This window comes from Rhinoraja longicauda, chromosome 10 (assembly GCF_053455715.1).
Source record: "Rhinoraja longicauda isolate Sanriku21f chromosome 10, sRhiLon1.1, whole genome shotgun sequence".
Taxonomy (NCBI): Eukaryota; Metazoa; Chordata; class Chondrichthyes; order Rajiformes; family Arhynchobatidae; genus Rhinoraja; species Rhinoraja longicauda.
The window spans coordinates 21,575,381-21,594,995 of NC_135962.1; the positions used below are offsets into that span (position 1 = coordinate 21,575,381).

At 40.0% G+C, this 19,615-nt stretch overlaps 1 protein-coding gene across 1 annotated transcript in view; it reads right to left on the reverse strand.

Moving 5' to 3' along the window:
- Positions 1 to 19,615, reverse strand: part of LOC144597735 (ryanodine receptor 3-like) — a 308,708-nt gene that overhangs the window by 126,457 nt on the left and 162,636 nt on the right. Inside the window, exons 55-60 of the mRNA XM_078407262.1 lie at positions 18,739 to 18,828; positions 15,877 to 16,014; positions 9,514 to 9,579; positions 6,341 to 6,416; positions 4,888 to 5,011; positions 1,604 to 1,719 (exon numbers count right to left, since the gene is read on the reverse strand). Coding sequence (XP_078263388.1) covers positions 1,604 to 1,719; positions 4,888 to 5,011; positions 6,341 to 6,416; positions 9,514 to 9,579; positions 15,877 to 16,014; positions 18,739 to 18,828 — 610 coding nt within the window. The remainder of the gene's footprint in view (positions 1 to 1,603; positions 1,720 to 4,887; positions 5,012 to 6,340; positions 6,417 to 9,513; positions 9,580 to 15,876; positions 16,015 to 18,738; positions 18,829 to 19,615) is intronic.

A 19,615-nucleotide genomic window follows, 5' to 3' on the forward strand; every position in this document is an offset into this window, starting at 1 on the left:
CTATAAAAGCTTTTGCAGTCTGTTTTTATGTTCCTTGCCAGTTTTCCCTCATAGTCTATTTTCCCTTTCCTAATTAAGCCCCTTGTCCTCCTCTGCTGGACTCTGAATTTCTCCCAGTCCTCTGGTATGCTACTTTTTCTGGATAATCTGTATGATTCATCTTTTGTTTTAATACTATCCTTGATTTCCCTTGTTAGGCACGGATGCACTACCTTTCCTGGTTTGTTCTTTTGCCAAACTGGGATGAACACTTGTTGTAGTTCATCCATGCGACCTTTAAATGCCTTCCATTGCATGTCCACCGTCAACCCTTTCAGCATCAATCGCCAGTCTATCTTGGACAATTCACGCCTCATACCCTCAAAGTTACCTTTCTTTAAGTTCAGAACACTTGTTTCTGTATCGACTTTGTCACTCTCCATCCTAATGAAGAACTCTACCATATTATGATCACTCTTGCCCAAGGGGCCTCGCACAACAAGACTGCTAACTAACCCTTCCTCATTACTCAATACCCAGTCTAGAATGGCCTGTTCTCTCGTTGGTTCCTCGACATGTTGGTTTAGAAAACCATCTCTCAAACATTCCAAGAAATCCTCTTCCTCAGCACCCCTGCCAGTTTGGTTCACCCAATCTATATGTAGATTGAAGTCACCCATTATAACTGCTGCACCTTTAGTGCATGCATTTCTAATTTCCTGCTTGACGCCATCCCCAACCTCACTACTGCTGTTAGGTGGCCTGTACACAACTCCCACTAGCGTTTTCTGCCCCTTAGTGTTTCGTAGCTCTACCCATATCGATTCCACTTCCTCCAAGCTAATGTCCTTCCTTTCCACTGCTTTAATCTCCTCTCTAACCAGTAACGCTACCCCACCTCCTTTTCCTTTCTGTCTATCCCGCCTGAATATAGAATATCCCTGGATGTTGAGCTCCCAGCCTTGGTCACCCTGGAGCCATGTCTCCGTAATCCCAACTATATCATAATCATTAATAACTATCTCCACATTTAATTCATCCACCTTATTACGTATAGTCCTTGTATTGAGACACAAAGCCTTCAGGCTTGTTTTTACAACTCTCTTACCCCTTATACAATTATGTTAAAAAGTGGCCCTTTTTGATTTTTGCCCTGGATTTGTCTGCCTACCACTTTTACTTTTCACCTTGCTACCTGTTGCTTCTACCCTCATTTTACACCCCTCTGTCTCTCTGCTCCTGCTCCCATCCCCCTGCCACATTAGTTTAAATCCTCCCCGACAGCACTAGCAAACACTCCCCCTAGGACATTGGTTCCATTCCAGCTCAGGTGCAGACCGTCCTGTTTGTACTGGTCCCACCTCTCCCAGAACTGGTTCCAATGTCCTAAAAATTTGAATCCCTCCCCCTTGCACCATTTTTCAAGCCACGTATTCATCTGAAATATCCTCCTATTCCTACTCTGACTGGTTGTCAATGATTGCGATATATTTCTGAAAACCTTGACTCGGTGATAACTTTTTTAATGAATATTTATGCTGTAGACAGCCACAATAAAGAATAAGCAGCAGTTTTGTTTGAAAATGAGCAGAAAGGAAAAATTATCTAGAATAACGCCACGTACCTAAATGTGCTATAAATTCCTGCGCTGAGTCAACACATTTGAGCACTTTTACCAGGAATTTGTAAGCAAATCGCTTCTCAAAAGATGAGGAATCTAATTCCATGTCCTTCAGGCCTCTGTAAAAATATCATAATGATCAAAGTTTTAAGATATGCTATGTTTAACTGGTAATTAAACAAAAAGTATTATTATTGCCACCATCACACCAACTCTATGCTTAACACTAAATTACTTATAAGAGAATACACAGAGTTCTGGAGTAGCTCAACGGATTAGGCAGCATCTCAAGAGAACATGGATTATTCATGTTCCCCTTAGATGCTGCCTGACTCACTGAGTTACTCCAACATCCTGCGTCTTATTTTGCAAACCAGCATCTGCAGTTCCTTGCTTCTACTAAATTTCTCACATTGGCCGAGTAATTTCTTTGTCACCTGAATAAAGATCTGCAGACTGTAATAATAAGAACAAAAAAAATAGGAGCAGAATTAGACCATTGATACCCTGAACCTTTACTGCCATTCAATAAGATCGTGTTTGATCTGACCTTGGCTCAAAAATCTATCATGGGTTTCAATCTATTCATTGATTCAGCTTTTGCAGCTTGAGGGTTGAAAATCCAAAGATTCAAAATACCCAGAGAATACCGTCCTCTCATTCTGTAATTATGTCCCATGTCTTGCTTGAGCATCTTAAAGTTTTAATTCAGTTCTATAAATTGGTGTGGACCTGTGGGTTGAAAACCGATGAAATGATCATTTCTACTATAAGTATTAAAATGTGCTATAAATTCTTGAGCCAATTTAACATCTCAGCAATGGCTAATCTTCAGATTTGTTTTGATTTTTTCAATAAAATCATCTTTTATTTTAAATTCTATTATCTGTCTAAAATAATTGTTTTATGCCGGGAATCTATCCCATGAACCTTCTGTAAACATCTTCTAACATAAGGAGATTCGTGTTTCAAGGGAACAGGTTCAAGAATCTGACTAGTAGAACAGAAAAAGGCGCACTCGTCTGTTCAGTTATAACAGTTATTGGCAAGTCCAAAAACAATACTTGTCTTGGTATGCGCGGGTCCCTTTTGCAGCAGCACACCTCCCTCTCCCTCTGCCTCCGTCTGCGGCGCTGATCGCGACTCTGCCCGTCAGTGAACCCCTCTCATACATGAACTAACTTATGGAAGATGCAAGATCATTTCATTCCACCAAGGAAGAGAGATTCTAAGGGGAGCAAGAGGCGACTGTGGCTGACAGGGGAAGTCAAGGACAGTATAAAAATAAAAGAGAAGACGTATAACATAGCAAAGATGAGCGGGAAGCCAGAGGATTGGTCAACATTTAAAGATCAACAGAAGGTAACTAAAAAGGTAATACGGGCAGAAAAGATGAAGTATGAAGGTAAGTTAACCATGAATGTAAAGGAGGATAGTAAAAGCTTCTTTAGGTATATGAGAGGAAAAAATTAGTTAAGACAAATGTGGATCCCTTGAAGACAGAAACAGGCGAATTTATTATGGGGATCAAGGAAATGGCAGATGAATTGAACAGGTACTTTGGTTCTGTCTTCACCAAGGAAGACACAAATAATCTCCCAGGTGTACTAGGGGACAGAGGACCTAGGGTGACAAAGGAACTGAAGGAAATTCACATTAGTCAGGTATTGGAGTAGATAAGGCTGATAAATCCCCAGGGCCTGATGGTCTGCATCTCAGGGTAGTCAAAGAGGTGGCTCTAGAAAACATGGACACATTTGGTGATCATTTTCCAATGTTCTATAGATTTTGGATCAGTTCCTGTGGATTGGAGGGTAGCTAATGTTATCCCATTTTTTAAGAAAGGAGGGAGAGAGAAAGCAGGGAATTATAGACCACTTAGCCTGACATTGGTGGTGGGGAAGATGCTGGAATCGAATATTAAAGATGTAATAGCGGTGCATTTGGATTGCATTAACAGGATCGGTCCAAGTCAGCATGGATTTACGAAGGGGAAATCATGCTTGACAAATCTTCTGGAATTTTTTGAGGATGTAACAAGTAAAATGGACAAGGGAGAGACAGTGGATGTAATGTACCTGGACTTTCAGAAAGCCTTTGATAAGGTCCCACACAGGAGATAAGTAGGCAAAATTAGAGAACATGGTATTGCGGGTAAGGTATTGACATGGGAAGAAAATTGGTTGGCAGAAAGGACACAAAGAGTAGGGATTAACAGGTCCCTTTCAGAATGACAGGCAGTGACTAGTGGGGTGCCACAAGGCTCAGTGCTGGGACCGCAGCTATTTACAATATACATTAATGATTTAGATGAAGGAATTAAAAGTAGCATTAGCAAATTTGTAGATGGCACAAAGCTGGGTGGCAGTGTGAACTGTGAAGAGGATGCTATGAGGATGCAGGGTGATTTGAACAGGTTGGGTGAGTAGGCAGATGCATGGCAGATGCAGTATAATGTGGATAAATGAGGTTCTCCACTTTGGTGGCAAGAACAGGAAGGTAGATTATTATCTGAATTATGTCATGTTAGGAAAAGCGGAAGTACAACAAGACCTGGGTGTGCTTGTACATCAGTCACTGAAAGTAAGTATGCAAGTGCAGCAGGCAGTGAAGAAAGCTAATGGTGTGTTGGCCTTCATAATGAGAGGAGTTGAGCATAGGGGCAAAGAGGTCCTTCTGCAGTTGTACAGGCCCTGGTGAGACCACACCTGGAGTATTATGTGCAGTTTTGATCTAATTTGAGGAAGGACATTCTTGCTATTGAGGGAATGCAGCGTCGGTTCACATGGTTAATTGCCAAAATGGCGGGACTGTCATACGATGAAAGAATGGAGCGACTGGGCTTGTATTCACTGGAATTTAGAAGGATGAGAGGGGATCTTATAGAAACATATAAATTTATTAAGGGATTGGACATGCTAGATGCAGGATCAGCGCTAGGGGCTTTAAATATAGCACTACCGGCCACAGCACTGTGGGGCTTTAAACATAGCGCTATGGCCACAGCGCTATGGGTCACGGACAGTTCGGGCAAAATTCTCGTATTACAATTCGTGCTTAAATAACTAAGTATAACTGAGAATAAAACTATTCACAGTGGTTGAGGTGTGGTCTTGTCAATATCCCGCACAGCTGTAATAAGACTTACTTACTTTCATGCTCAATATCCCCTGCAACAAAGACCAACATTCTAATTGCTGTTGTAACTTCTTACTGTATCTACATCCTAAAGTTATGTGTTTCATGTATGAGGACACTTGCTGAGTTGTATCAAGCTAATCCATTACCTAGATACTGCATAACCATTCACTTGGAGGAACTTGAATAATTCATGAGCCTTATCACGATCACGAGCCTTCTCCTTGGCAGTCAAAGTATCATAAGGCATAAGAGAGGTTTGGCTGCCTCCACCTAGTGCAGTTTAGAAACAAATTGGTTAATTTGGATTAATAACATAACTTTCATAACTTATTTGTCAAGGATCGGTAAGCAAAGAGCAGCCTCCTTCCAAAGGTTATTCACAGAGATCCAGTGAGATGAAAGTTAGAAAGGAAAACCTATGGACTTTTAAGAAAAAGAGTGTTCATTTGCATAGGACCTTACAAAAATCTAAGATGTCCCAAATAGCTTTACAGTAAATGAGACATTTTGCAAGGGTAGTTGCTATCCTGCCATAAAAAGTGGAGTAGTTATAAAAAAGAAATACAGCAATACATTATATGGTCAAAAAGGAGCTGGGGGAACTTTTAAGGTCCATCCGAGACGTTAAAAATTTCACTAGTATTATTTTTCCATGAAAAGCACTGCAGTTAAACCATGTGAATCTGAGAGTTATGATGAAGTTGAGATGTATCAGTTTATTTTCCATATTTTTGAGTAATTTGTGAACAACTGCTGTAATTTTTTAGATATTCCCAACAAATCTCATGAGCACAATATTTGGACTTGCTGCAGCAATGGGGTCAGCATCCAGAACTGCATTACAACTACCAAAACAATTTTTAATCATATATATTTGCTTCTAAGAATGTCACTATTGGAATGGTTATGTATGGTGTTCCATTATTGAACTTTTGTATACAGTGGGACACTTTAGCTATTGAAAAACAAATGGAATTTTGTTACTGAGCAAAAATACTTGGCTGGAGATTTAGATATAAAATTATAATCACTAATGGATATGAAAGGTTTAGAGGGATTGGGGCCTAACTTGGGCAGGTGGGACATGTAAATGGGCCATCTTGGTCAGCATGGGCAAGTTGGGCCAAAGGGCCTGTTTTTGTGCTCTGTGACACAGTCCTACTTCAATGCCATGCAATGTCTTGAATTCTTTGGCACAAAACATCAACTATTGGCACTTACACTGAAAAGCTCAAAATAGGACTTCACTTCAAAAATTCAGTTCCATATAAGTTAATTGTAACAAATTTTGAAACCAAAGTACAATTCACAGCCGTAACTGCATGTTTGACTTGGTGACTGATGGCAAATCTCCAACTCCACTTACCTTATTATACAAAATGATGAAATGGGGTATTGTCATTGGCACCACAATACATACAATCATCAGTCAGTATAAAACAATTCCAAAGCATTTGCTGCAAGGTCATCAACCTTGAACTACAATTAAGTTTCTCGCTTCACAGATATCCTTTGAATTGCTGAGTGTTTTCACAATTTCTGTTGTTACTCAGATTTTTAGCATCTGCAGTTTTTGCTTTGCAAGATTCCCAGACTCACCTTTGCTTTCTAATTCGATTTTCCTCTTTTTCGCCCAAATATTATAATAGTTCTCTGCCAAGAGCTCTGCCATTGCCTGGATGAGAAGCCAACAGCAACAGGTTTTCATTGCATTAATTATTAATTTTGATGCAGAAGCAGATTGATAATTTACAATTCTCTTTAATACATGTAATTTAAGAGAGACAAAAAAGATAAATCTACTCTCTAAATTATACTGTAACAGCTTGTTGCTCTTACAAAGAAGCAACATGATTAAAATCCTGTGCGTGTGTGAGTGTGAGACAGTGTGCATGTGTGCACGTACACTTAATTTTGTGAGGAAATGTTGATAAGCACCAAGCATTCATGCCATTGTTTACCTGGCTAAATGTTAGGATACATGTGCAACCATGGTAAATCCTTCTCAGCTCGGGTGTTTGACTCTGCACTTAGTTCAGATCCATTAGTTTTGATGAAAAACAGTTGAAAGGGATTAATTAAAGGTTGACTACTTGGTGGTTTAAAAACCAGTTTGAGACTATTTAATTTCTTTTAAAATGTGCAATTATATCCTTTCAAGCATTCAAATCTTATGTACATATTCAAAAAGACTGGTCTTCAGTTAGAATTATTGAGCTTAACCTGGACTGAAAACTGGTAAATAGATACACACTGACATTACTAGAGCCAGGATGTTTAGGTGGTAAAAAACTGAAATAGGCAGGCAAATAGGCATAATAAAATTACAAAAAAGGCACAAAAAAGGCATTTATTGACAAAATAAAGGCATAAAAGGCATGTATTCCCACCACCAAAATCTGGTTTAAAACGAAAATATATAGGTATAACTACATTAAATGACCAAAGTTGCCTGGTTGCACATAATTACTAGCATTTTTTTCAAATTATCTGGTATTAAACTATGCTGTCTGTCAGACAGAATATGCTTCAGTTCTGAAAAACTTCTTTCTACCCCAGCTGAGGTCACTGGTGCATACCCGAAACAAGTTGCAGACTCTATATTCATGTGGATATACTCCTTTGATTGTTGACCTGCCTCCAGTGTACCGATGACCACATTGGCAACATATTTCCCCACAGCATAGGTTGTCTCATCTATTGAGATCAATATTTTGTTGCATGTAACTTCATCTCTAATTTTCTGCACAACAATGTTGAAGTTGCTGTCAACATAATTTTTCCATAATGATGACTCGCTCGGTATATGTTCCTCTGTGTGTTTCTCTAAAAAAAACCTGAGAGATTTGTTTTCCAATTTCCACAGTGGAATTCCAGCATCAATGAAGGCCTTACACAGATCACTCAAGCTCAGATTTGTGACTGGAGCCAGCAGTAAATGTAGTGAGGAGACAAGCTTGCGTATTTCCCACCTTCAGTTTCTCTGCTGCCAACTTGTGTTTAGCTGTCTGTACATGCTGGGAGACTAAATATTTCTTGTCATGATTTGCTGCTTTCTCACATGCTTTGCAAAACAGCACACAGTTGACTGTAGAGAATATATCACTCCCGTACACTGTCACCAAATCGTTCAGTTTTTTACAAGGCATTGACTTCACAAGACTCTAGACATTACCAATGAGAACTCCAATCCTGAAGTACTAATTGAGGTTGAGGTCAATACAGTGATGAATGGAAGTTCACATTTATTATGTTTATAATGAAGAGATACACTGAACAATATTCCACACAGATCAAAATTGGAATAGTTTAGTTAGGAACAGCCAGTTCTGGCATACATCCCCATAACCCACTTCTACATACAACATGGATGATCAATCGACAAAAGCTAAAGTAATTTAGCCAGCCTTAACATTCATTCTAATTTGACTTCACATCGTGACACTGTCTTTTTTGGATTATGTCGAGCATAAAATGCAAATTCCGATAAACAATTTGCAACATTCATTAATTTATTGGGATTGGAATTTATTGGGCTTCTTTGGTTGAGAAAAAAATATTTGTAAGAAAAGAGTGAACTTTGGAAATGTTCCATCAAACATCCTAGTTAGAAAATAATAGTGGATGAAACCTTACAGTGAAGAATGATATTTAATGTGATCATAGAAGTATAGAAAGAGAAAATAGGTGCAGGAATAAGCTATTTGGCCCTTCAAGCCAGCATCGCCATTCAATATGATCATGGCTGATCATCCAAAATCAGTACCCCGTTCCTGCTTTTTTCCCCATATCCCTTGATTCCGTTAGCCCTAAGAGCTAAATCTAACTCTCTTTTGAAAACATCCAGTGAATTGGCCTCCACTGCCTTCTGTGGCAGAGAATTCCACAGATTCACAACTCTCTGGGGGAAAAAGTTTTTCCTCAGCTCTGTCCTAAATGGCCTCCCCTTATTCTTAAATTGTGACCCCTGGTTTTGGAATCCCCCAACATGGGGAACATTTTTCCTGTGTATATCCTGTTCAATCCCTTAAAAAAATTATATGTTTCTGTAAGATCTCCTCTCATCCTTCTAAATTCCAGTGAATCCAATTCCAATCGACCCATTCTTTCCTCATATGTCAGTTCTGCCATCCCGGGAATTAACCTGGTGAACCTATGCTGCATTCCTTCAATAGCAAGAATGTCCTTCCTCAAATTAGGAGACCAAAACTGCACACAATACTCCAGATGTGGTCTCACCAGGGCCCTGTACAACTGCAGAAGGACTTCCTTGCTCCTAAACTCAAATCCTCTCGCAATGAAGGCCAACATGCCATTAGCTTTCTTCACTGCCTGTTGTACCTGCATGCTTACTTTCAGTAACCGATGTACAAGGACTCCCAGGTCTCATTGAACCTCCCCTTTTCCTAATCCAACACTATTCAGATAATAATCTGCCTTCCTGTTTCTACCATCAAAGTGGATAACCTCACATTTATCCACATTATACTGCATCTGCCATGCATCTGTCCACTCACCCAACCTATCCAAGTCACCATGCTGCCTCATAGAAACCTTCTTGTAGCTCACTCTGCCACCCAGCTTGGTGTCATCCAGAAACTTGGAGATGTTACATTTAATTCCCTCATCTAAATTGTTAATATATATTGTAAATAACTGGGGTCCCAGTACTGAGCCTTGTGGCACCCCATTAGTCACTGCATTTTATGAGAAGATGAGCAGCAGACAGTTACCAATTTGTAAATTACAAAGTTTAATCTAAAGCTACTGACCTGATTCTCTCTGGAGAGCAACGCATTTGACAAGTCAGCTGGAACAGGGGCGTATCCCCCTGAACTCTGCAAGAAATAATTCAAGAAATTATTATAAAACATTTTTAAAAATTGAAATAATTACATTAAAAGCCTTGGTAAAAATATTTATACTAACAACAAAACAGGTGAACACTATTCACCCACGGGATTTGAATTAGTTCCCAGGGGAATAATTCCACTGGTTCCATTATCATCTCTTCTGTACCCGTGCAACTTATTTCCTCTGGACTCCTGCTTATTTTCTCAAACAAGCCCATTAACTCTCCTTTAATTCTTTTTGCCATTACCTGCACCCAGGCGTAAGTTTCAGTGGTCAATTAAAATAGCAGCACATCTTTAGAATGTGGGAGGAAACCAGTGCAACACAAAACAAAATCCAAGCAATGGAAAAATCATGCAAATTCCATACTGACAGCACCCAAGGTCAGGGTCAATCCCTTACTCCTGGACCAATGAGCCATTTGTTTCACTAATGACATTCACCTTTAGTTATATGATGTTGAGGCAACTTAGTCCTTTCCAATAAAGTCCTTAAGCTTACCGTTGACGAAGGAGGGGAGTGATGGTTCTTGACGAAAATAACAACAACAGAGAGATCTTCATGACGTTGCAGTTAGTTAGTCATTTATTGAAGTAATAATACAAAACAGATTAGTATATCTCCCGTCATTAACTTGATTGTTTGACTTGTTTGACTGTCGTCTATCTATCTGGTAAGAACTTAGTATCTCACCATCACTTCTTCGTAACCTGTTACTGGCTTAATAAACCCTATGTTTAATAGGCTTGGGTTGTATGGCTACTAGGACCCTATTATCTTAGCAGCTCCTGGTGTCACACTGAAGCATTACGTCAGTGCTGGGCAAATTATACTCATAATTCTGACTCCTCCCATGGCTCCTCCCAGTCCATATACGTAAAACTACTATTATCTCACGACAACCCCCTGGTGTCCAAAAATAATTCAGCAGGAGACAAAGAATACAATAATATGCTAAGATAGCTAATAAACACAAAATTGCTCCTACACACTGGCCCCTAATTGTTCTAAGTATATAACGAAACAATCACTAATGAACATTAAAAGGAGCCATAAAAACTTCATACATTATCAAAAAAGCATGCACTATACATTGGCATCTAATCTACTATAGTGATTCTTCAATCTTCAAAACCACCAGTCTTTGCTGTAATCAAGTATCCGCTTCCAGAAGCAAACATAGCTTCATTATCGATCTCTCCAGGATGTTGCTCTTAGTCTGAAGTCGAACAGTATGCACAATACCTTGTGCATCTAGTACAGCCTCCAATATTTTGCCCATTAGACAGGATCTTTTTCAGTCTTCTTCTCTTCCAGCTTAAGAAGTCTGCTGTCAGCCCTCTTGATGCTTCACCTGCAGGATTTTCCTTTATGCTAACATATCTCCATTGTGATACGTCAGTAACATCCCTTACAAAAGAGATTATTTTTGCTACAAATGTTTGAAAGCGTCTGGTTTTGTTGTTTATGTACTTAAGCACCGTTGTGCTGTCAGTCCAGAAGATGGATTTGTCTAGTTGAAGCTGTAATTCTTTTCACAACATTGTGTCAACTTTGGATTTTCCCATTATGAAGTTGTGATTGTATTGCTTGATCAGAAGCTCCTCTTGGCTTGCAAAAGATATTCGATTGACAGCAGCGGCAGGGCAGCCATTCCCATCCCTGCTGTTGTGGTCCTCTTCTCAGTTCACCATCCAGGGTAGTTTCATTTGTAACAGAGATTTCTGGATGGTCTTCTTCAGTTTTACTGGTGATGGATTCATTTAGTTTTCCACCATCGACAAAAACTGTATTCTCTGCGGAACTAGTTTTTCCAACAATTACTTTGGTTGAAATGTCTTCAAGGTGTGCTGAGTTTTCTGGTGCAGGATCCCCTGAAGTTTCCAGTTCTATCATTTCTTGATCTGAAGATTCACGATCTTCTGGTGCTAGTTCAGAGTTGGTCTCAGTCATCTCTGTGCTCAGACAAGTATTTTCAGGACCAGATTCTCCAGCCAATGGATCAGCTTGGACTGCTTTGGATGAGATGCAGGTTTCAACACCAGCCCCGATATGGTCACACGTCTGAGATGGGAGAACAGCATCACTCGCATTTGGCTTTTCCTTCTGTTCTGGTTTCTTATCCTTGTTCTTTTGTTCAAAGGGAAGTATTTCAGGATGATCTTCTTTCACCTGCGCTTCTACAAGTTCTATAGTCGTTGCCAAACTGCTTTTGACCATTTGCGGCTTTTCTATTGCTTTAGCAAAGGTAGAGTCTTTGAAAGTTCCTCTTTTTAAATAAGAGTTCATCCTATCAGCTCCTGTCGAGCTGTATCTTGATTTCCTAGCATTAAGTTCATTGAGTCTTGTCTTGGCTGCTGCTATTGCAGCTAGTTCCAATCGTTCCTTCTGTCTTCTCAGTTGTCCTTCTGGGTCTTCCAATCTTCCTATCGAACTCCATTTCCAATTGTCTTCTCTTCTGTTCAATTGACAATTCTTTGTTTTTCAATTGTTCATCTCGTTTCTTCTGTTCTTCCTTTCTTCTCAGTTGTTCTTTTTCCAATTCCTGTTCCTGTATCTCAATCTCATGCCTGTCTTCCATGAAGGCAGCCTGTTCTGTGAGAACGGCCAGGTCTGCCTTAGCCTTCATACGAGCAGAGTGCATCCAAGATGCATGAGATGTGGCTTGTTTATATCTTGAGTTTTTGTTTTTCTTCCTTTTCTTCAATCTCATGCTGTCCTTTCAGGGTAGCAACCCACTTCGAGACAAAAGAGAACTTAGAAGTTAGACCTATTGAAGAAAAAACATTTTCTCTTTGGGAATCCATTCTGATGGCGCCACCTGCTGGCCAAACATCAGATTTACATACAAGCATACTTGTACGTCAATATCCCTTTAAGACCTATTGACGCAAAACCATATCTTCAAAGGAATTCAAAACAAGCTGATAACTTGCGATGTTCAAGGTAATTTCTGTGTTCTCAGCATTCAATTTCAGCAGCTGTCCAAAACAGCTTCTGATCCAGCAGCTTTTCAATAAAACTTAATGCTGAACTTACAATTCCTGCGCAAAGTTTATCGAAGATTTCAATCTCCGTTAGACAGATCAGCGCAGGTAATGACCCTGTCAGTCTGTTTCAACTTCAAAGTTTTGCGACAAAACAATCCTAATTTGTTAGTCGCGACTATCTTCAGTCTCCTTCCTAGAGACAATTAAACTTCAAATAACTCTTAGAGACAGATTACCTTATCTTCTCTCACCGAGGATAGCTCTTGATCCATTCACTCCGGCTGAGGAAGTTTTTACAATAAATCACTCCAGTTCAGATAAGTTATTACAATTGTAATGCTCTGGCTAAAGATAAGTTCTTACACTTGCGATCCGGCAAAGATAAGTTCATATAACAGCACTACGGCTAAAGATAAGTTCTTACAATGTAGCGGCAACTTAGTCCTTCCCAATAAAGTCCTTAAGCTTACTGTTGCCGAAGGAGGCGAGTGATGGTTCTTGATGCAAGTAACAACAACAGAGAGATCTTCACGACGTAGCAGTTAGTTAGTTAGTCGTTTATTGAAGTAATAATACAAAATAGATTAGTATATCTCCCATCGTTAACTTGTTTGTTTGACTGTCGTCTATCTATCTGGTAAGAACTTAGTATCTCACCGTCACTCCTTCATATCCTGTTACTGGCTTACTAAACCCTATGTTTAGTAGGCTTGACTTGTACGGCTACTAAGACCCTATGATCTTATCAGCTCCTGGTGTCACACTGCAGCATTACGTCAGTGCTGGGCGAATTATACTCATAATTCTGACTCCTCCCATGGCTCGTCCCAGTCCATATACGTAAAACTACTATTATCTCATGACAAACCCCTGGTGTCCAAAAATAATACAGCAGGATACAAAGAATATAATAATATGTTAAGGAATGTGTCGGAAGTTAAGATAGCTTATAAACACAAAATAGCTCCTACATATGATATGAAACAGTTTTATCAATGTGGTGAGGTACAATCATCTCAAGATTTGCAGGCAGGCACTTGGATGCAATGAGACATGAAACAACTGTAGATTTGGTAAGGCTGGGAATAAGGAGGAGCTCAAAATATTAACTGTCATTTATGTTTCAATGTCTTCCACGGAAGATGGCCAAATTGATAGGATGGTCCGATGTTGCACGGAGAAAAACGAAAAAACAGCAAAATAAAAGGCCACGTAGGTACATGCATAGACAATAGGTGCAAGAGTAGGCCACTCGGCTCTTCGAGCCAGCAATGTCATTCAAAGTGATCATGGCTGATCATCCACGATCAGTACCCCGTTCCTGCCTTCTCCCCATATTCCTTGATTCCACTAGCCTGAAGAGCACTATCTAACTCTCTTTTGAATGCATCCATTGAATCGGCCTCCACTGCCTCCTGAGGCAGAAAATTCCACAAATTCACATCTCTTTGCGTGAAAAAGCTTTTCCTCATCTCAGTTCTAAATGGCCTACCCCTTATTCTTAAACTGTGGCCTCTGGTTCTGGACTCCTGCCTTCCTGTTTTTGCCACAAAAGTGGAGAATCTCACATTTATCCACATTATACTGCATCTTCCATGCATCTGCCCATTCACCCAACCTGTCCAAGTCACCCTGCATCCTCATAGCATCCTCTTCACAGTTCACACTGCCACCCTGCTTTTTGTCGTCTGCAAATTTGCTAATGCTACTTTTAATTACTTCATATAAATCATTAATGTATATTGTAAATAGTTGCGGTTCCATCACTGAGCCTTGCGGCATCCCACTAGTCACTGCCTGCCATTCTGAAAGGGACCCTTTAATCCCTCTTTGTTTCCTGTCTGCCAACCAATTTTCTATCCATGTCAATACCCTACCCCCAATACCATGTGCTCTAATTTTGCCCACTAATCTCCTGTGTGGGACCTTATCAAAGGCTTTCTGAAAGTCCAGGTAAACTACATCCACTGTCTCTCCCTTGTCCATTTTACTTGTTACATCCTCAAAAAATTCCAGAAGATTTGTCAAGCATAATTTCCCCTTCGTAAATCCATGCTGACTTGGACCGATCCTGTTAATGCTATCCAAATGCACCGCTATTACATCTTTAAAATTTGATTCCAGCATCTTCCCCACCACCAATGTCAGGCTAACTGGTCTAAAATTCCCAGCTTTCTCTCTCCCACCTTTCTTAAAAAGTGGGATAACATTAGCTACCCTCCAATCCGCAGGAACTGATGTAGAATCTATAGAACATTGGAAAATGATCAAGAATGCATCCATGATTTTTAGAGCCACCTTCTTGACTACCTCCAGGCCATCAGGCCCTGGGGATTTATCCGCCTTCAGTCCCATCAGTCTACCCAACACCATTTCCTGACATGTGAATTTCCTTCAGTTCCTCCGACACCCTAGGTCCTCTGTCCCCTAGTACATCTGGGAGATTGTTTGTGTCTTCCTTAGTGAAAACAGAACCAAAGTACCTATTCAACTCATCTGCCATTTCCTTGTTCCCCATAATAAATTCACCTGTTTCTGTCTTCAAGGGGCCTACATTTGTTCCTGGCAACATGATGGAAGGAAGAGACTAACAATGATTATGACATGATTAATGAAAGATATTGAGACTCATGTGGGAGGGGAGAGATCCAATATAGCAAGGGAGTTAGTGATGATGGAAAGAAGGGAAGAAATATCAAGATCATAATGAATGGCCAATGCTTTCACTGAGCGACTGGGATAAAACCCTCTATTCCTCCTAGCCTTCTTAAGGTGGAGCTATGTGCTACCATCTTTGCTTCATTTCTGGTTTCTCAACTCTGGGGGAAGCACAGACATGCACATAATCTGCAGGATTTAAATCAGCCTCACAGTTGCAATATGAGCACCTGGGTGGAACAAAGTGCATTTTGGGAGAAATACCAGCTGGTGTGTAATGAGCCTTTGGGACATAGTCATTCCTTTTTATTTTGAATCTCACCATCCATCACTACTGAGATAGCTCTCACTTTCCCATCTTGTAGTATTATCTTGGAATAAAGTGGGGAAAATCATTGGTCAAATTGCACATTCATTTAGTAAGATAAAAGATATACATTCATGAAATTTACGTACAGCAAAAAAAATGGTGTAGAGGTTACTGGCTGTAAGGGTCTGATCAAGTTGAACATACAATGAAAAGCCACATGAATAACTGAAATCACATATGCATTCTGCGAAGATGTTCATGAACTTTGCTTGACCAAGCCATTGGAACAGCTTCAGTAGGTCGAACGGGACAAGTGACTGTACCTGAGAAGCCTTACGCCGTTTCTCGCTTTCAAGGTGCTGCATCATGGCTTCACTCTCTTTTGTCCTTTCAATATTCCAGTTCAAAGCCAGCATGATCCGGAAAGATTCCTTGGTTGGCCAACGATACAATTCCTTTTCCTGTGTTTCAAGAATTGTTCATGTCACTAATTTTAAAACTGTTTTGGAAACATGCAGAAAAAAATTAAACAAGGGCAACTTTCTAAGAAAGTACACTATTCATGGACTTGATGCAGTACTACATATGCATGAAACCAAAATTAGAATTTAAAACAATGAGATTTATGCTATTGTGTGATTGCAGATACAATGATACACATACAGTCAAACCCATAGTTTTGATAGGCATGTATCTGCACTTTAAATAATGATCCCAATGTGTCAACTCGCATGGTCGCCTGCTGCACACTGCAGTACTGGAAACCTACCAAGAAACTCTACCCTTCATGTTGCTGCACGCAGCTGTGCCAAAAACATGACACTAATCTCTGATCTCCGCTGGTGCTCTCACAGCAATGAATCATCTATGCTCAGCATAAGAATGGCTGGCAAGAATGGTATTTGGCAAGTTGGTGCAAGCAGGGCTGCTGCTGAGCACTGAGATTTGCGGTTCAGGGGTATGTCCTGCCATGACAATGTCGTACTTGTTACCAGAGTGAAACCTTTGAGCTTGGAAGAGCTGTAGAGCCAAACAAAAAGATGGGCGTTCAAGATTGAATTGAATAAGTTTATTGGCCAAGTATGTACACATACAAGAAATGTGTCTTGGTGCTCCGCTCGCAAGTAACATCACGAACATACAGTAAACAATTAAGAATAAAGCATGAAACATTAAAACATTAAGAATAAAACATTATAGTTTCAACATATGAATGAAACAAATCAGAGCAAAAAGAGGCTACAGACTTTTGGTTATTGAGTAGAGCTACTACTCGTAGACAAAGCTGTTTTTATGTCTGGCTGTGGCTGCTTTGACAGTCTGGAGTCACCTTCCAGAGGGAAGTGCTTCAAAGAGTTTGTGGCAAGGGTGAGAGGGGTCAGAGATGATCTTGCCCGCTCAATTCCTGGCCCTTGCAGTGTACAGTTTGTCAATGGGGGGAAGTTTGCAGCCAACAACCTTCTCAGCTGATCGAACGATTCGTTGCAGCCTCCGGATGTCGTGCTTGGTGGCTGAGCCAAACCAGACCATGATGGAGAAGGTGAGGCCAGACTTTACGATGGCAGTATAGAAATGGACCATCATTGCCGGTGGCAGATTGTTTCCTCAGCTGCCGCAGGATGTCCATCCTCTGTTGGGCCTTTTTGACCGATCAAGATCAAAATAAATCACGACAACAAAGTGTTATGGAATTTCATGTAACAGAAATTTGCCCCGAGAAATTCACATATCACTACCCAAAAATTTGATATATTAAATAAAATTCATTTTTATGGGAATTGGTATTGGAAAAATAAATGAACGAACAGAAAAGGCGAAAGAAATACATTTTGGCAATTTTTATTTTTAGTCACGCAGTACTATGGAGGAATAAGATTTGGATGTGACATCATGGTGTGGATTGGATTGCAGTCACAGCTAAGCCCCTCCTTTGTGGCATCCTTTCCAGTTTAAAGACATGTGAACAGCCAACTGCAAAGTGATGTGCTCTTCATTTACAGGGCATTTTCTGAGGCTTTGTAATGTGTGGAGGTGCAGATGACATGGCCAGCTCTTATACTGGCTTCTTAAAGTAACCAACAGCCTTTACTGCACTCTGTCAAGTCACCATCTTCAACCCATAACACCACTTTTTGCAGTTGAACCTAGATCCTCAAATCCCATCGTATTTCCTGATATCCCCACTTGCTAAACCCTTTCCCAATCCATGACAGTTATCCATGGAGTCTATCCATGGTCACAGCTGCTGGTAGGAAACTTTGTCATCGCTGATTAAATTACTTATGAGAAAGAAAAACATCCCACAGGAACACATCTCTGCCCATAATTCAAACATCATGGGAAAAGAGGATTCCTGTTATGGAAAATTGCAAAAAGTACAGTTTTCTGGAAATTCAACCACTCTGTATTGTACGAATCACCTGTGCTCATCTATTCATTTTATTCTACAATTTGTCTGTAGCAGAGAAGTTTCGAACACAGAATTTCTAAGATAATTCCTGCAAATAATGTAGGCCCCCAGAGACTGCAGGTGGTATAATTTGGAGCAATAAACAAACTGCTTGGGGTACTCAGAGGGCCGGGCAGCATCTGTGGAGGCAAAGAGATAATCGAAGTTTCAAGAAAAGACAGTGCTGGAGTAACTCAGCGGGTCAGGCAACATGTCTGGAGAATATGGATAGGCAATGTTTTGGGTTGGGATCCTTCTTCAGATTCCTGACCTGAAAGATGGCCTATCGATATTCTCCAGAGATCCGCCTAATCTGCTGAGTTACTCTGATACTTTGCTTCTATTTTTTTGTCAACCAGCATCTGCAATTTCTTGTGTCAATAATTGAGGTTTCAGGTCAAGACCCTGCATCAGGATTAGCTCTGAATTAAAGAAGTCATGGAGTCATCCGTGAGGAAAAGCAGAAAGGGGTGGGGAGGGGGAGATATGATTTGGTGGTCTCACTTTCTCAGAGGCTGCCTGACCCACTAAGTTCCTCCAGCAATTTGTTTCTTGCCCCTACAAATATATATTTTTCACCTGATACGAAATACAGACTTCCCGAAATGATATCTCCATTAGGAAAAGTTCGAGCTCAGATGGAAGTTGCCTGGAGGCAAGGCTTCATTGTAACACTTCCATTGTTTCATGAAAACAATGCTACAAACAGTTGTAAACACTCATTAAAATCCCTTACCCTTTCTGTTAAGGTTTTATAGGGTCTCAATAATGGATGAGTCTTCATATTTTCATTGATTATATCACTATATGTCCATCCATTTTGAATCTGTAAACAAATAACAAAACTAAATCTCATTTGCTGAAGTATACAGACATTATGTACTTTTGACAATAGTTCCTCATCATCATGACTTCAGTATATTTTTCTCCATTTTTAATATTACTTCTCTCTTTATTTCAATTTACAAAATAATCATCTCAAGCTTAAACTGGGTTTAATTTTTTTTAATGTAGTTATACATTTTCAGGATGTGGGCATTCCTGACTAAGCTGGCATTCATTATTCATCCCTAAATGCCCTAGAAAAAGCAGTAGTGAGCCATCTTTTGAACCACTGCAATCCTTTTGGTGTAGGTTCCATATAATACTCGGTTAGGGGTTCCAGGATTTAAACTCAGCAATGTTTAAAGAATTACTTCATATTTTTAAGTTAGGAATGTGCGTCACTTGGTGGGAAGCCAATTGGTACCCATGCTCCTGCTGTCCTTGTTTTTGGTGGTGTACGTCTACAATTGTGCGATTCTGTTGAAATAATGTAGCCACGTAACTGGGGTGCATTTTGTATATGATGCACATTGCAGCTACAGTGCATTGATGGTGGCGGGAATATCAAGGGAGTTTATTTATTAATTTGTCATTTAATATGAACAATATATCAAGTGGGCTGTGGTGGCCTGGAAGGTCCTACAGCTTTTTGAATGTTATTGGAACTGCACTTCTCCAGGCAAATAGAGGGCATGCATTCACATCTGTAATCTGTACTGTGTGGAATTACATGGGATTTTTATTTTATGCTTTTGGTATATCACTTCTTCTGGCAGAGTAAGCATTGC